The sequence below is a fragment of the Monodon monoceros genome, unplaced genomic scaffold, assembly GCF_005190385.1.
Source record: "Monodon monoceros isolate NGI ecotype Baffin Bay Population unplaced genomic scaffold, NGI_Narwhal_1 Super_Scaffold_13, whole genome shotgun sequence".
NCBI classification, from domain to species: domain Eukaryota; kingdom Metazoa; phylum Chordata; class Mammalia; order Artiodactyla; family Monodontidae; genus Monodon; species Monodon monoceros.
Window position 1 is genome coordinate 54,505,070 of NW_021703769.1, and position 17,249 is coordinate 54,522,318.

The window sequence follows — 17,249 nt, forward strand, 5'->3', positions numbered from 1 at the left end:
CTGGAGCATCAAACGTGTGGCTGCTTGCTGAAGCAGGGGGTGTTCATGGGTCGTGTGAGGGAACAGAAAGACTGAAGTTTCCTGCAGAGACCTCGGTGTGGGGTACACATGGGGCCTTGAGGAGGCAGACTTGACCTGCGGACTGGGATGATTAGAAAACAACTGACATGGGTACGTGAAAGACACGCCAAAGAAGAAAACATCAAATAAACCAGCACCTTTTGAACTTTCCAAGTGCCAGGAACACCCATATGCACCCTTGTCATTTCACGGCAGCAGCGTACCTGTGCGAAGGGCCAGGTGTTGTCCCATTTAACCCCCAAGGAGACCAGGGCTCAGGGCTAAGTATTTCCTTCCAGTCAGATTTTTAAAAGGATGACAGAGCCAAGATCCCAACCCAGACTCTCCAACTATGAAACTCATGCTTTTTCTACTGTGCCCAGATGCCCGTGGGCATCACTTGAGATGACCTTGGAAATTTGTAGCTCTCAGTGGTCTGGAGACCCCTTGCAAAGGCAATATGTGAAAGCAGCTTTACTTGCATTTGTCCAAAGCGTTCATTCAGTCAGTCATTCTCTTGAGAAGCATTTGGGGAAACTTCATTTGTCTACTCAGCATTTTAGTCATTGGGTGAATAAGAATGAATGGCATGCTTCCTTATTTGAGCCAGTCTACCTTCTAGAAGGAGTCATCACACTTAAAAGAATTATTATTATACAATGCTAACATGACTTTAGGACACAGGTGACAGTGTATTTAGTTCTGCCTGGGGTGGTGGGGAAGGTTTTGTGCATTTGACTTAGGCCAGTAATGTTGAATTGGAAGGAAGGGAGGGAGGGAGGGAGGGAGGGAGGGAGGAAAGAAAGAAGGAAGGAAGGGAAGGAAGGAAGGAGGGGTAGTTCTGCATAGCAGGCAAATTTGTAAGGAGTCTTAGATGCATGAAGGTGTTTGGCAAAGGCAACTTGCCAGTGTGGTTTGCAGAGAAGAGTGATTTGTAGAAGGAAGGACAGTGTGTATTGGAGGATGAATCTGGAAAAGCTGAGGAATATTATGAAAGGCCTTGAAAACTGTAGGAAATTCTCTGTCATGCAACTTGGCCTGGAAATGGGGAGGTATGGGTAATTAGATAATCTGCATAAATTCATATTAGGAAATAACCACTGTTAATATCCAAAAGCTAAGGAGTATGTTTAATGCTTTCAGAGGAACACTCAGTTTTATGCTTTTTGTTTTGTTATGTTATGGTGGACAAGTGGCAACTGACATTCGGCTGCTTTTCAAGAAGCAGGTAGAGAATGATGGAAATGGTCTCACGAGAGCTCCTAATCTGGGGAGGGGGCAGCTTCTTCCCAGGCTTCAGGGACAGTTGGGCCAAGGGAATGTGCACCAAGGTTTCTAGACCTTCCGGTCTTTCAAGAGTTGTTGTAGATCTACGTTTTATATAAGCTGCCTCCGTTTAAAAATATTAGCTTATTTTTACACAGTGCGGACAATTCCTCCTCCTCCTGGTCCTCAGCATCCTCGGCATCCTCAGCATCCTCCTCATCTATGAACTGGATTTGGTCCATGAGGCTGCAGTCGGCTCTGTTGACCAATAGAATCCACAAGGCAGGAATCAGTCTTCTCTGAATGCTCCCCTTTCCCATCCTCCAGCCAACGCTTGTGTTTCTGTTCTCTTTCCTTCTCTTACATGGGTACATGGGTGTTTAAACTTGGGGTGGCTGCTTCTCGGAAGGGCTGCTGGTGGGCAGAGTCATCCTCATGTTAGCTCTCAGGATCTGGGGAAGGAGATGTAGTATCTGACAGCATGAGAGGAACCACTTTAATCCAGGAAAGGAAAAGAGAGGTCACTAACTAAGAAGGGGGTGTCATCACGGAAGGTGGAGAAAGACGGGAGAATTTTTGGAGGGAGGATGGATGAGCCTGAACTAGCAAAGGCAGGCTAAGAAAAAAAAAAGGCTTGATGGAAATCCCCGACACAGGGATAATTGACAGAACTGGCACCAAAGAAGTGGCAGGACAGCCAGAAGCAAGTGAAGAAGCAGAAGTAAAAAAATGGAGTATAGGGCTTCCCTGGTGGCGCAGTCGTTAAGAATCTGCCTGCCAATGCAGGGGACACGGGTTCAAGCCCTGGTCCGGGAAGATCCCACATGCCGCGGAGCAACTAAGCCCGTGAGCCACAATTACTGAGCCTGCGCGTCTGGAGCCTATGCTCCGTAACAGGAGAGGCCACGACAGTGAGAGGCCCGCGCACCGCGATGAAGAGTGGCCCTCTCTCGCCGCAAATGGAGAAAGCCCTTGCACAGAAACGAAGACCCAACACAGCCAAAAATAAATATTAATTAATTAAAAAAAAATGGAGTATATACCTGTCATTGTATTGAAGTCGGACTTCCAGAGGTTTGTAAAATATATGCTCTAAATGAAGGGTCTGCAAACCACAGCCTGAGAGCCAAACCTGGCCTTTGACTGTTTTTGTATGACCCTCGAGCTAAGATTGGTTTTGACACTTTTAAATGGTTGGAAAAACTCAAAAGAAGAATATTTCGTGACAGGTGAAAATTATAGGAAATTCAAATTTCAGAGTCCATTTGCTTACTGTAAACATTTTCACATGAAAACGGCAGAGTTTTGAGTAGTTGCAACAGAGAGTTTAAGGTCCACAGCACCTAAAATATTTGTAATCTGCCCATTTACAGAAAAATGTTTGCCCTCCCCTGCCTGTGATGGCCAGAGTGATAATGATACATGGCCCTTGGTTTAAATTCAGTCCATTTTGGCGACCTACCTATGTTTTCTACCTGCTGCCAGAACTATCTCCCCTGTTCTTCACCTTATTTTTTTATTCTACATCTTTTTAAAGTTCCTGCAAAATACTATGAGCTTAATACCACCCATTAGACATTGGGTAGATAACCATTTACCATGAGCCACTGGAAAGCAGAGATACATGCAATGTGGTACCTGCACATTCAGTGGAGGAAAGGGACCCAAGAGGAAAGAATTACAGTCCAGTAATACTGGGTGCTTCCCATTTGGGAAAACACAACCCATTTTAGAAAAAAGAGGTTTTGCTTAGTGACCATTATTTATTTTTATGTTTTATAATGTCATAAAGTTTTGGGGGTGGGTTTTGAACAAGGGTACATTCTGTTCATACCATTTTACAAGTATAACCACTACAATCATACATGGCATTAATATCTAAATATAAAATCAGAATCAGAGAAAATGTGAATAACAGGACTGGAGGTGGTGAGAACAGGAAGATGAAAACACAAATATGCAGGCAGTAAAGGCCAATAAAGTGGACAGAGTTGAACCTCTTTTGGGGCTCTGAGCTTCCTGGAAGTCAAAGTGAAAAGGGTCACAAAACAATGAGCCTTTATTTTCAGAGAGAGGAAAAGAGATACTCAATACTCAGGAGCAGAAAAGCTTTTGTAGCATGGAGTTCTTAAAAAGAAAAGAGAAAATACCCTCTGCAAATGATATAGTATACATCTATATGTCCTGTGTGTACAGGCACACCTCGTTTTATTGTGCTTCACAGATACTGCGTTTTTTACAAATTGAATGTTTGTGGCAACCCTGTGTTAAACAAGTCTATGGGCACCACTTTTCAAACAGCATTTGCTCGCTTCATGTATCTATGTCATATTTTGGCAATTCTCTCACTATTTCAAACTTTTTCATTGTTCTTCTGTTTGTTGGTATATATGATCACTGATCCTTGATGTTATTACTACAAGTTGCTGAAGATTCAGATTATTTAGCATATTTTAGCAATAAAATGTTTTAAAACTAAGTTATATACTATTTTAGACACAAGGCTGTTGCACACTTAATAGACTACAGTATAGTGTAAACATAACTTTTATATGCCCTGGGAAAGCAAAAATGTGTGACTTGCTTTACTGTGATATTCTGTTTATCACAGGGGTTTGGCATCCAACCACGATATTTCCAAGAACTACCTATAATATGTTTCTGAAATGTATCATCAGGTTCTTTAAAAAAAAAAACACATAGAGTAATACACAGAATAATCTTTTGTATTTATGTAACTCTACAGTTTCCAAAACACTCCCACACTTTTGCTTATCGGAGCCCTCTCTGTGAAGGGTAAGTGGGTATTGTCACTCCTATACGAGGTTCAGGAAACAAAGTCTAAATGTGTACGTTTCTGGCCTTCATGACTGAATTAAGTTCCGACTCCTGGTCCAGTGGTCTTTCTACTTTATAACACCAGAGACATAGTACAATCTGACCCACCCCTTAGCAAAGTCAGGAAGAGCTCTCCCCTCCCAGGAAGCTGTCTCATGGCAAGGCCACTGTCCTCACTGGTAACTTCTCAGAAGCGCAGTGTTGAAAGTCAGAGTCAAAAGCTAAAATTAGAAATATCAGGCTGTTAAGTAAGAGGGGTCAACTCGCAGCTGTTCCTGGAGCTTTCTGAATTGTAACAAGGTGGCCCCTTTGATACAGGAGAATCAATTACACAGAAACCTTGTCAAGATGGCCCAAATTCAGCCTTAAATAATTGAATTCTCTGCCAGATGCTGTCCACTGTCGTTATCTAGAAATGTAATTATGCAGCTAAATCAAGCAACTAAAATTAGTGTCGTGTAAAAACACCTTGGTGATCTAAAAGTGGAGGAATTGACATTTGGATTTAGAAAAAGCCAATAGTTGAATATGTTTTGCGGTGTCTGAAGCTCTCCAAGTTTCGACAAAATCCATATCTCGTGTCCTATTTCAAGTTCAAGGTGGAATGTGGTAAGCAGGTGTCCGGTTTGAAGGTGACTTTCGATGATCCCTGGGCCTTGAGCATAAGCTGAGTGGGCTGACTCTGTGCTCTCGAAATTGGGAAACTCTCACCATGCCCACGTTCTTTCCTGGTATGCGGATTAGAAGAGTGCCGATTTGAATGCTTTCTGCGCCTTCAATCTGAAGTCAAAGATGTGTCTATACCAGGTATTAGTAGAAGAACAGGAAACACAGGATAAGAACGGCAAATTTTGTACGCATCTTGTATTGTACACATCATGATAGGATACCAGATACTTTACTTGTCACACAACCCTATGAGGATCTATTATTATCTCAATTTTCTAAGCGAAGAAACTAAGGTTCAGAGATGCTGAGTAACTTGTTCAAGAACACACAGCTATTAAGTAGGACACACAAGTCAGCATAATTCCAGTTCATGCAATCCCATCGAAGTTTATCTATTTCCGTGTAATGTATCCCAGACAATCACTCGTATATTTTCAAACATCAGAAAGATTTCTAATACTAGAATGTGTTTTTCACCTGCAGTTTTGGTGTTCATTTGCTGTGCCTTTAAACTCAGGGAGCAGGGAGTCATCTCTTATTAATAGATTGCATATTAAAATATAACAATTGAAAGCTCAAAGACAGAAAATGTTAAAAAAAATTTTTTAAGGCATATGAAGTTCTGTTACAGAACGAAATACTACTGTAATGGATATCGTGGCTGATTAGGAATTGCGTTTGTAGCCTGGAACTGCCTCTCACACGTGTAGGGCTGTGAGCAAGCAGTTCAACTAGTGTGAACCTCATTTCCCATGTGGACCAGGAACTGATAATAGTACCTACTTGGGAGAGTTGTGAGAATGAAATTACAAAACATATGTAAATAATTTAGCTCATCCTGCGTGCATAGCACACGCTGCAGATATTCGCTGGTGGTATTATTATTTGCACAAATTGCCCTTTAAAACTAAAACCAGAGAGAGAGAGAGAGAGACAGAGAGACAGGATAACAAACTCAACTACGTATCTTCTTCATTTCTTTGTGATCAGTACCAGAGGCTGCCCACATTCCCCTACTTAGGTTTTAAGTGGCAACTGATAATCATATCAATTTACATTTCTCAGTTTTCCTCTCTAGACATCCCATGCAGACTCCGTCCCTTGCCTTTTGCCCAGATTCATTAGGAAGAGCCCAAATCTCCCAGCTTGACCAGCTCTCTCCCAGTCTCTTAGTCTCTCTCACTCTCTCTGAGAACTAAATTAATGAAGAGTATTTGGTTAGTCATGTTAGGCAAGCCGTTCCCAAAATAGAACCTTCCATTTTGGTAGCTTCAACCCTGCAGCTGCTGTGTCTCTCCGTCGTCTGGGAGGAAAACTTTCACATTAAGAGTTGCTGATGCCGGATTTTCTTTCTCTCGCCTCTGCGCATTGATGAGTGCTCGGCTCCTGACAGGAGCAATCTGGCTCTCAGCTTTGTGGTTCCGAAGAAGTTGGGTCTATAGATTTTCCCCTAACTCTCTCCATTGATGCGTTGAGCTTCTGAGGGAATCCTACCTTCCCGTAAAGCATGTTGCCTTCTCAAGGAGTCCTCCTGCATCCCTATGGCGTGCCTATGATTGTTCCAGCAGCCCCCTACTTCCCCGGACTGATCCAGGTAATTCAAGGCCACTGCCAGCAAGCAACTTAACTCCAGAGCACTCAGAGTAATAATTGGAATTTTTATGGTTGAGAAAGCAAACACTTTTAATACAGGAAAAAGCTCTCGTGTAGTCAGTGGGAAGACAGTAGGAAATCAAAAAGATGGATCACCCTAATCTGGCTATTGACATCTCTCATGGCTGAATAAATGGTGTAGTTGAGCTATATTTGCTGTATTGATCCGGCTGCTGTTTAACATTCATGCCTTTGCTTCGGGAGGTTGACCACGGGGCAAAGGATTTGCTCTCCCTCCCAGCTTTCTGAGGGACTCAAGTCTCCCAGAGCAGATCATGAGGCAGAGTACCTGATCATGAGGTGAGTTGGTTAAGCGCTTTCACCCAGGAAATAGAAGGAGCGTGAAATATGCATTAATCCTTAGCTTCCCCTTCCTGTGGATTGTCTATTTTCATAGAGGCTCCCCCCACCCCACCCCCAAACCTGGGTAGAGTGGTGGCATGGAGGCAAAAAGGAACACTCTACTGATGGTTAATTATGAAGTTCAGAGATTATCCTAGGAATTCCTTACCAGTTGAAAGTGAAGGATTGAAATGTGTGTTGGTATTACTCTTACGGCTATTAATTTTGTGTCAGGAGAATCATCAAATATTTGGGGCCTTTTATTTTTCTGCGTCGTAAGCGTGACTTCTTAAGCAAGGGTTGGCTTCTGGATGTGTGTCTGAATTTCTCTGTGGAAGGCTAACTAGTGACAGAGCCTGAACATCATAGGAAACCCGGATGTTTTCCACTGTGGTTTGTTTGTTGTTTGTTTGAGAACAACAATCTCTTTGTAATAAATTCTGTATCTCGTTTCTACAGGAAAGGAAAACTGCACGTAGTTAGGATGTCCTTTTCCCTTCAGCCTTGTGCTTCTCCCTCCACAATAGTTTAAAATTCTGCAACACCCTAGCTCATTAATTAAAATTTCTGGCGAGGGCTCTGGTCAAACCCTTTTCTCCTATGCTGAATGCTGTTGTTACCTCTTATAAACTGTAAGAACCTTGGTAATTTGAGCCATTCAGGAGTGATTCCAAGTAATCAAGCAAAACGTTCTACCATCCCAGATTTATGGTCCTTACTGATTTTGGAGGCTCCTATATTATTGTGAGAAATAACAGACTGCTTGGAGAATGGTCCTTAACAACATGGAAATTATTCCATCTTTCTGGGCATAAGCAGGGCCAGTGTGGCCCACCCGAGGTCTGAAGTAGAACTCAGTGGCAATCTGGAAGGCCTTTGCTTCCACTGGAAATTTGGGGTGAAGTTTAGCCATTGGAGTTTTGTCAGGCGCTCTGCCACCCTGTCTGATAAATAATTACAGGCAAATCGTGCCCTTCACTCTATGCTGATTGATGCTGAAATTGCTTTAGAAAGTTCTCATAAGTTCCTGTTATAGATTAAGTGCCGGTGTAGGAAAAATAACGGCACCCACTGAAATGGGTGAATGTAATCAGGCTTAATGGACTGGAGAGCTTGTTGGGAATTAAATAACTATCGATTCGCTGGAATGTTGCCGTCATTACAAAATGCCACTCTGGACGTATTACCCCAGTGATAGATGAGAAGACACCCGGGCGAGCTGAGAAGTTGGGGGCCCAATTTCTTCCTCCTTTGCAGAGTGTTTGAGAAACATGTCCAGTTATTTGGGGAAGGAACAAGTGATTTTACTTGCAAATCTTCGCCGGATCATAATTTGTTTTCCCAGGTGACACTCTGCTAACTAGTTGCCCTTAAGTCAGGAAAACAGTGCAGCGGGGATCCTTAGCCCAGCTGCTGTGACATCGTTCGTCTTCTTCCTCTCCCACCCACCATGGATCACACTGAAATGCTCTGGGCAGGGAGAAACTGGCCTTATTTCCGGTGTTCTGAGACAGCCTGTGTTATTTATCCAGTGGCATCAACTGGAAACTCAAACACTCCATTGCAGCAACATTTCCAAGCAGAGGAAAGGCAACTCAAAGGGCAAAAAACTCTCTCTCTCTCTCTCTCTCTCTCTCTCTCTCTCTCTCTCTCTCTCACACACACACACACACACACACACACACACACACACACACACACACTTTCAGCTGATGCTTCTGATGCCAGCTGCCCTGCATCCCTGCAGACTATATCAGCTTGCTGACCAATTTGTTGATTTTGTGCGTTTCTTCCCAGCTCTTCGAGATGCAAGGGCTTTCCTAGAGGCAATTAAGGTGGCATCCACACCTTCATAATGTGATCAACCAGACAGTCAAAGGATGCAAAATAGAGTGTGTACTCCATCCTCGGTAGTAAGTTCCCTGTGACTGGAGATATGCAAACAGCTGTAGGGGCCACTTGGCAGGGTTACCGTATCAGAATTTAAGATTCCTCTCAAGGTCTTTCCAACCCGAAGAGCCAGTGATTCTATGGCATAAGAACTTCCTTTTCATAATCCTTTCAAGTGCCACTTTTTTTTGCCTTGTTTTCGTCTGCTCAGTGAAAAAGAACAAAACAATAATTGATCAGACATCATAAGAGGCTTTTAGGAGAGCATCACCTTATCCTGCAAAGGCAGTGAGTGAAGATGTTTCGTAATAATTCTGGGGACGTTACTCAATAGGGTTTTTTGTCCCAAGAGTAGATTCAATAGTGACCACTGACCTCACCTGCCATCCCATAGGAAAACTAGAATCTTTACCATATTGAATCTCCTGAACCCATCTTTTGATGTCTGAACTTGCTGAATAGATAGCAAGGCGGGTAGTTTTTCCTTCTAGCCACGTAAAGAATTCCAGAGTGACTGTGGAGGATTGAGCTGAAACAGTTTGGGCAGTTTCATGGGGAGTGAGAAGCAGAAGAGGAAAAGAGCAGCATTGCCAAGTGCAGTGTATAAACACTGCTCCTTTACCTTTGCTGTAGACCTTAATCTTGGTATCTCTGGATAAGAAGAACCAATGTGTCTTCCCGTTGAGCCTTTTTACTGCTTCTCAATTTCCAACAAGACCTTGAATGACCAATGAGTTATCTGACCGGAAGACAAAGGAGATTTGACAAGTTGATTGTCAGTCAATCTTGAGTCCAGGGAGCTGCCAAGAGGACTTACCCCAGCCGTGGACCATGCCCACCCAGTGTCAGACGATATCATCCAAACAAGAGCTTTGTAACTGATTAGTCTGGTTGGTGGTTGGGTCTAATGAGCCCTTGGCTCTGGGTTCAAGTTCAGCCTTGAGCCCCTCACGCTAGATATTTGTCCGACAGATATGCCCTTTGACCATCATGGCTAGATCATTCTCCACACCGTGACAGATCATTCTCATCTCATCTGTGTATTACAGATCAGGTCAGGAGACTGTTTTCCTCGATGGAGGGCAGTGTAAACACAGCCACATCCACCTCACCATGCATTTGTTAATTTAGTTATTCAGTCGCCCACATATTCCATATCGGGCACTGTTCTAGGCACCTGGAAAACAAAAGTGGCAGTTATAGCTACTGACTGGTGGGTTCACAGCCCAGTGAAAGAGAGCAGGAGATAAACTAATACTACAGTAATACTACTGTAAATCTAATACTACAGTAAAAACAGCAGGAAAGCATGATAGGTGATAATTATTGAGTACTCGCTATGTGCCAGGCACTGTGTTAAATACTTAGATATATTATCTCAATTTATTCTAACAGTACCATAGTCCCCCCTTATCTGAGGGGGATATGGCCCAAGACCCCAGTGGATGCCTGAGATGGTGGATAGTACTGCACCCTAGATATATTGTGTTTTTTCCTATACACACATATACCTATGATAAAGTATAATTTATAAATTAGGCACAGTAATAGGCTAACAATCACTAATAATAGAATAGAACTATTATAACAATGTAGTACAATAAAAGTTATGTGAATATGCCCTCCCCAATATACCTCTTCGATCTTAACTAATCCCTTCTCACGCACTGTGGCCGTAACTTTTGCAGTTTGAGGTGAGACAGCAAAACTACACACATTTCTCTTTCTTTCTTTGAAATGTCGTGGAGAAGATTTGTTCTTACCCTAGATCTTAGCGAACGCAGCATACAATTTTGTTTCTTTCCTTATTAAGTCGTGAATTTTCACCTTTTCATTTAAAGAAAGCACTTGACGGCTTTTCTTTGTCCATCTGAACTGCCAGCATCACTAACTCTTGTACTTTGGGGCCATTATTAAGTAAAATAAGGGTCAGCTGCACACGAGCACCATGATAACATGATAGATGATCTGATAACCGAGACGGTTACTAAGCGACTAACGGGTGGGATCCGCTGGACAAAGGGATGATCCACATCCTGGACAGGACAGGATGGGACAGGATGGGACAGGACAGGACAGGATGGGACAGGACAGGATGGCACAGCACCACTCAGAACGGCACACGATTTAAAACGTATGAATTGTTTACTTCTGGAATTCTCCATTTAATATTTTCAGGCTGTGGTTGACCTCAGGTAAACCTGGGAAAGCGAAACCACAGCTAACAGGGGCTACTGTAACCCTAAAGTTGGGTACTGTTGTTCTACCAACACTTACCTGTAATTGTAAATTCCAAAAAGCTCTGAAAATCAGGTTTTGGGGGGAGAGTTTGGCACCAAAATGCATTTTGGAAGAAAACTTGACCTGAAATGATGTGTGGCTATTTATAGACTTTCTTTATCCGACATACTGTGAATATTCATATATTTTGCTATGGGAATATTTACGTGTTTGATTTCAGAGTGTTGTCCCAGACCCTGCTGAGAATGTTACATAATCTGTGTCTGATGAAATCCCTTTCTGGAAAAGGAAATCCCCCAAAATCTGAATTTCAAGATAGAGGTAACCCCAAGGGTCTCTGATAAGAAATCACAGTTATGTATTATGATACCCTTTCTGCATATGGAGGACCTGAAACTGACATTTAGAGAAAGGTAACTTGCCCAAGGTCACAGGGATTGTCAGTGACAGAGCTGAGATGTAGACCAGGTCTGGTGGGCTAGAGCCTTCCCTCTCAACCACTGATCCACTGTTGAGGTGTATCCATGGGAGTGCACATGAAAACACAGGGGGGGGAGTAGGTGGATGCCTCTTGGAGTAGTGAAGAGGGTGGTTCAAAGGGGAAAGGTGGCATTTGAGTCGGGCTGTAGAGCATCAGCAGACATTCACTGGGCAAGCAGAGGAGAAAGCCCTTCCTAGTAGAGCAGAGAGCTTGGATGAACTCACGACGTTGGCCTGACACATCAAGATAGAGCTGCAGTCTCTTCGCCAGCTCATTGGCACTGTGGAGTTTGACATTATTTAAACATAGGTCTCAAAAGTCAAAAGACATGGCTCCAAAGGACCTGGGAGGAATCTCAGAAATGGAACTCCTAAGCCCTGAATCTCTGTGTGTCCACATAGGAATGGGCCCTGTAATACCCTTCTGTGAATCCAGCAGTTGAATGTCGAATTCCCTGGATTTGAGTCCTGATCGTTGTTTGCCGTCCTTTCTCTCTGAGACAGTAAGCTCTCTGAAGGCTGTCTTTTCCAACTTACACCCTACAGAACTAGATGGTAGCAGAGAAATGCTGATTAATGCCTCGCTGACGTGGATAGCAATGGTATAGGCAAACCTTGCACTCTGGACTTTGAAACAGAAATCAGCATCGTTGAATCTGGCAGTGTATTTAATGAGAGGTCTGCATACACATATGTAATGTCACCAAGAATTATCAAACTGGGGCTTCCCTGGTGGCGCAGTGGTGGGGAGTCTGCCTGCCGATGCAGGGGACACGGGTTCGTGCCCCGATCCAGGAAGATCCCACATGCCGCGGAGCGGCTGGGCCCGTGGGCCATGGCCGCTGAGCCTGCGTGTCCAGAGCCTGGGCTCCGCAACGGGAGAGGCCACAACAGTGAGAGGCCCACGTACCGCAAAAAAAAAGAATTATCAAACTGCTGGTTTTAACAATGGACCAAGAGTAATTGTCCCTACAGAAAGGTGGAGAAATGTGTAGGGAACATGCAGGTCTTTGGGGTAAACTTGAAAGAAATAAACTTGTTTTGCTCTGTGGCTAGTGGAGCCATTTTCAATCTTGGTATTGTTGCCCTGCAATGTTATCTACATGTTTGGAATATCTGCTGATGGGGAAAGAAATCAGAATGCATGCCTGATATGAGTGCTGGTGGTGTCATTTACTTTGCGGCTGCTCCATCTTAGTCACTAAGTGACTTTTCTGTACTGCCAAAGAGGCCGTGTCAACAGCAGACTAAATTAAAGAGTCAGGGAGGTGGCAAAGAGAATTTGGAGTCAAATGGGTCTGGGTTGATATATTGGCTCTGGCATTTACTAAGCGTGTGGCCTTGGGCTTGTCAATTAACCTCTCCAAGGCTGTTTTCTCAGCTACAAAACGAAAACAAGAATACCTGTCTTGCAGAGTGGTTGTGAGCTTTACATGTGATTCATCTCTTCATTCAGCAATTATTTATTGAGCACCTACTGTGTGCCCGGCTGTGAACTAGGAGTAGGTGATGAGGCAGAATAAAAAACATACAAGATCCTTGTCAACTTGAAGCCTATATCCTAATATATGGGAAAGGTCTGGTATACATATATATACCAGAAGACCTCTTTTATCTTCAAGTGACAAAAATCTAATTCATATTGGTTTAGAGGAGAAAAAGAAAATGTCCAATTTCAGGCACAGTTGCATTCAGAGGCTCCAACACCCCAAGTCATGTCTCCCCATGACTCCATAGTGGTTATCTCTACTTGATCTTTGTTCACAAACACACCATGTCCAACGGGTGGCAAAGATGGTCCCCAGAAACTCCAGGCTTACACCCCAACACATCTTAGCAAGCCTCTTCGCCAACTGCAAAAATTCCAGTAGCAGTCTGCTTGGCTTATCTTGTAGGCCACACCCATCCCCAAGTCAATCATCTTGACTGCCTTGAGTCAAGCTGGAGGGTGGGGTCAGGCCCAGCTGAGCTGTATGGGCTGCCTGTGGGTAAAAGAATAGTCAGAGTCCTGTTATCCAGTTACGGTGCTAAACAGGCAAAAAATACAAGTTCTCAACTACTTGAGAGCTATGGCAATTATCTCAATAATCGAAGCTATTACAGACATCCAAACATGGTTTTTCTCCCCAAGACCTTGCACATACCCTGCCCAGGGAAGAAATTGGTGAGTTTCTAATGTTACTTATCCGATTGCTTTTTTGCCAGTGATTGTGTATTCACCAGGCATTGACTATCATCTAGTGCATCTTGCTTCTTCATTCCTGATCAGATGAATCAAAGGCAGATATGGCAATTTTAAGCAGTATCTTCCCACCTAAAGTAATTACAGGAATGCCTCCCACCAGAGTATGCTTGGGATGTCCCCACTCTTTTAACAGGCGAGAACACCACAATCTAGGGAAGTAAAGAGAGCCTGACAGGGACAACCGGTAACACCATAACTGAGGCAGGATGGGGTTTCTCACATCATGCCACCCCATACCTTCTTTTTATATTAGCAAGACCTACATCAATAAATCTATAAATAAAGGGAAACTAAAGCCCTCCAGTTATTAAGTTTGAGATAATGTGGACCTTCCACATTGTTCCGAGTTTCTCAAAGCACTTGGAAATGCCAGCAACTTGCCCCCTTCAGTTGTACCGAGATGCACTTTTTTTTATAATTAAAAGATTAAAGGGACGCTGTCAATCTCTTCTGATTAATAGCAGTCCTATAAAAAGGATGTGTTCCTGCCGCAGCCATCTGTCATTCTGATCATTTTAAAGGCTGCTATATCAGCAAGTATGCTTTTTATAATACGTTGGCATGGGGCAGGCGGGGCTGGAGAGACTTGCAGATTTCACACTCTGCTTTGCTGCTTTGGTGTTCGGCGATCTGAGCCCTTGATGGTGAAGCAGAGCCCCCTCCCTGTCTTTTAAAGGTTGTTTTGGGTAAGTGCTTTCCCCAGCTGACTTAGGATGGAGATCTCACCCCTATTTATGTTTCTCTCTTGTCTAAAGATAGACCCATCACACATGCATCCCACCAGCGTACAAGCCGCCAGCTCATCCACTTGATTAACTGCTGAACCCTAAATGCTGTCCAGAGCAATGAACTCAGTATTCTGTGGGTCTTTTCCTCTGGGCAACTGGGACCATAGTTGTCTGCAAAATCCCAATTTCTTTCTTTTTTTAAAAAAATTTTAAAAAATCATTTATATATTTATTTTATTGAAGTATAGCTGATTTACGATGTTGTATAAGTTTCAGGTATACAGCAAAGTGACTCAGTTAAACATATGTGTGTGTATATATATATATAATATATAATATATATATATACTTTTTGAAATTCTTTTCCCATATAGGTTATTACGAAATACTGAGTATAGTTCCCTGTGCTATACAGTTGGTGCTTGTTTATTTATTTTATATGTAGTCGTGTGTATATGTCACTCCCAAATTCCTAATTTATTGGGATAAATTGCAAAGCCCAATTTCTAGCTTGAGTTCTTCAGGCTTTTTTTCCGATGCCAGTCAACATATTTATTTATTTATTTTAATTTAATTTTTTTTGGCTGCATTGGGTCTTCGTTGCTGTGCGTGGGCTTTCTCTAGTTATGGCAAGCGGGGGCTACTCTTGGTTGCAGTACACGAGCTTCTCATTGCGGTGGCTTCTGTTGTTGCGGAGCACGGGCTTTAGGCACACGGGCTCAGTAGTTGTGGCTCGCGGGCTCTAGAGCACAGGCTCAGTAGTTGTGGCTCGCGGGCTTAGTTGCCCCGCGGCATGTGGGATATTCCTGGACCAGGGCTCGAACCTGTGTCCCCTGCACTGGCAGGTGGATTCTTAACCACTGCGCCACCAGGGAAGTCCCTCTTCAGGCTTATAAAAGCAGGAGGCAGAGGCACCATGAAATTCTTTCATCCATTCATTCATGGCAGTAATGATTTGTGGATCATGGGTTCCATGCTGGGATGTCATCTAAGCTCTGGAGACATTGAGATGACTAGGACCCAGTCTCCGTCCTCAGAGGTAGCTTCGATGGCCACAATGTCAGTTGTGGAGTCAGAAGTGAAACACAACTGCTTGAAGGTATAACTCTATAGACTCTCAGCCCCGCTCACCCCATCCAATACGAGATCTTTAGCACTTTCAGTGGCTGAGACAGTCAAGATGGGTTTCTCTACAGTCCCAGGAAGATGATGTTCTATAGTCAGGTTCTCTGTCTTTCCCAAATGACAGGGCTTCTGGTATGTTCCAGGGGACAAATAGTGTTTTTTGTTTGTTTGTTTTTTGTTTGTGTTTTTGGCTGCAAGAATGATGGCAAGAAACCTGTGTCTGAAGCAGCGGCCAGCTCTGCCCCGTCCTACCTTGCGTCTGGCTCAGAGTAACACAGTCGAGTCCGGTGCACCGCTGCCGTGGGTGAAGGCGGCCTCCCTCAGCTGTTACCTTTCCTTCCACTCTCTAATCCGCATTGGCTCCCAGACGTGGGGAAGATTTGGTGACAGAGGCAGCCAGCTTGTGCATTCCACAGTGTTCTCACAAACTACTCTCCAAAGAGCTATTTCTTCTCATTTCACGAGGCAGCACAGTTAAGGATTTAGACCAGAGAATTGAGAGCATGGGATTTAGAATAGGGAAAGCTGAGTCTGGCCATGACCTTCTCTTGGCGACTTTGGGAAAGTTGCGTGACCTCTCGGAGCCTCCACTTTCTCACCTATAAAATGGGAGTAACATCCCATGTGCTCTGCCTCCCAAAGTCAATGTCAGGAATAAAAGACCTCCAAAGTGACTATCCCCAGGGCCTCTGCAGTCCAGCTGCGATGATATAATGCCAAGGGCTCCACCTGAGCAGCCCCTGGCCCCCTGTGTCGTGCAGGCTTGGCGTCTCTGAGCTCCCACTGTCTCAACTTGACAGCAGGAATTATCACACCCCCTTTGAAAGGGAGCCCAGAGGATTTGATGTGATGAAGTGAAGCAGCCAGAGCAGCACCTGCTCATTGTAGGAACTCCATAGTGGTTGGCCAACATCGCCAACGATGGTTTTCTCATCGTATCCTGGTTGCTGCAGTTTCTTTTTCATATGAAGATGCTCTCCATTTGGAGATGGGTGGGCACGTATGCAGCTCCGTGCTTCTGCTCCCCATGGAGATTCCTGTTAACCAGGGACATACGTTTTTGGTGCAGCTGAATAGAGTAGGGTGCAATCAGGGATATACCACCCTGGGGTTTGAGCCCAGGGCCTTGGGTGGCATGAAACCTACATCCCCTCTGACTTTCTAAGTTCATAGCCTGGGGAGATGGGGCTACTAGACACACATGCAGGAGGGTGTATGGGTCTCAGTCATGTTGAATCCTGGCCCAAATCTTTGTCCACTTGCTCTGGCAGGACACCTGGGACTGGGGCTGGGTGAGAGGAGAGGGAGGGGGAGCTTTGAAGGGGAAAAGAGAGGACTATCCTCTCTCCTCTCTGTGGCCACAGCCTTCTGGGGACAGACTGTTTGGGACCACCCACACCCCTGTTCCATGCAGCTCCTGGCATGCTGTGGGCGCTTAATAAATGTTAAATATTAAGAATAGCTCCCATCTGTCAGTGCCCAGTGGCAGGGAGGAAGTGTGAGCACAGGACAGCCGACTGGCATGGGGCAGCTTGTGGGAGAAGCCTTTGGGGAAAAACACGGCTCTGAGTTGCTTGGAGGACTTCCTGCAAACCTGGGTGTTTGCCTGTCCTGCTACTGGTCAGAGCCTGGGCAAGTTCATTAACAATGCAGGTGTCCACTCTGAACCTCAGATCATCTATATCAGAAGGCAGGGAGCAGAGCCCAGTGAA

At 44.2% G+C, this 17,249-nt stretch overlaps 1 protein-coding gene across 9 annotated transcripts in view; it reads left to right on the forward strand.

Moving 5' to 3' along the window:
• The window catches only part of RBFOX1 (RNA binding fox-1 homolog 1), a 1,498,136-nt gene that overhangs the window by 1,137,322 nt on the left and 343,565 nt on the right, over positions 1 to 17,249 (forward strand). For 3 of the 9 annotated variants that reach the window (XM_029222041.1, XM_029222043.1, XM_029222044.1), the window contains exon 1: positions 6,086 to 6,427. The exons of the other annotated variants lie outside the window; for them this stretch is intronic. In XM_029222041.1, coding sequence (XP_029077874.1) covers positions 6,341 to 6,427 — 87 coding nt within the window. In that variant the 5' untranslated portion in view covers positions 6,086 to 6,340. Of the gene's footprint in view, positions 1 to 6,085; positions 6,428 to 17,249 lie in introns of those variants that run through there. 9 annotated transcript variants of the gene reach the window in all.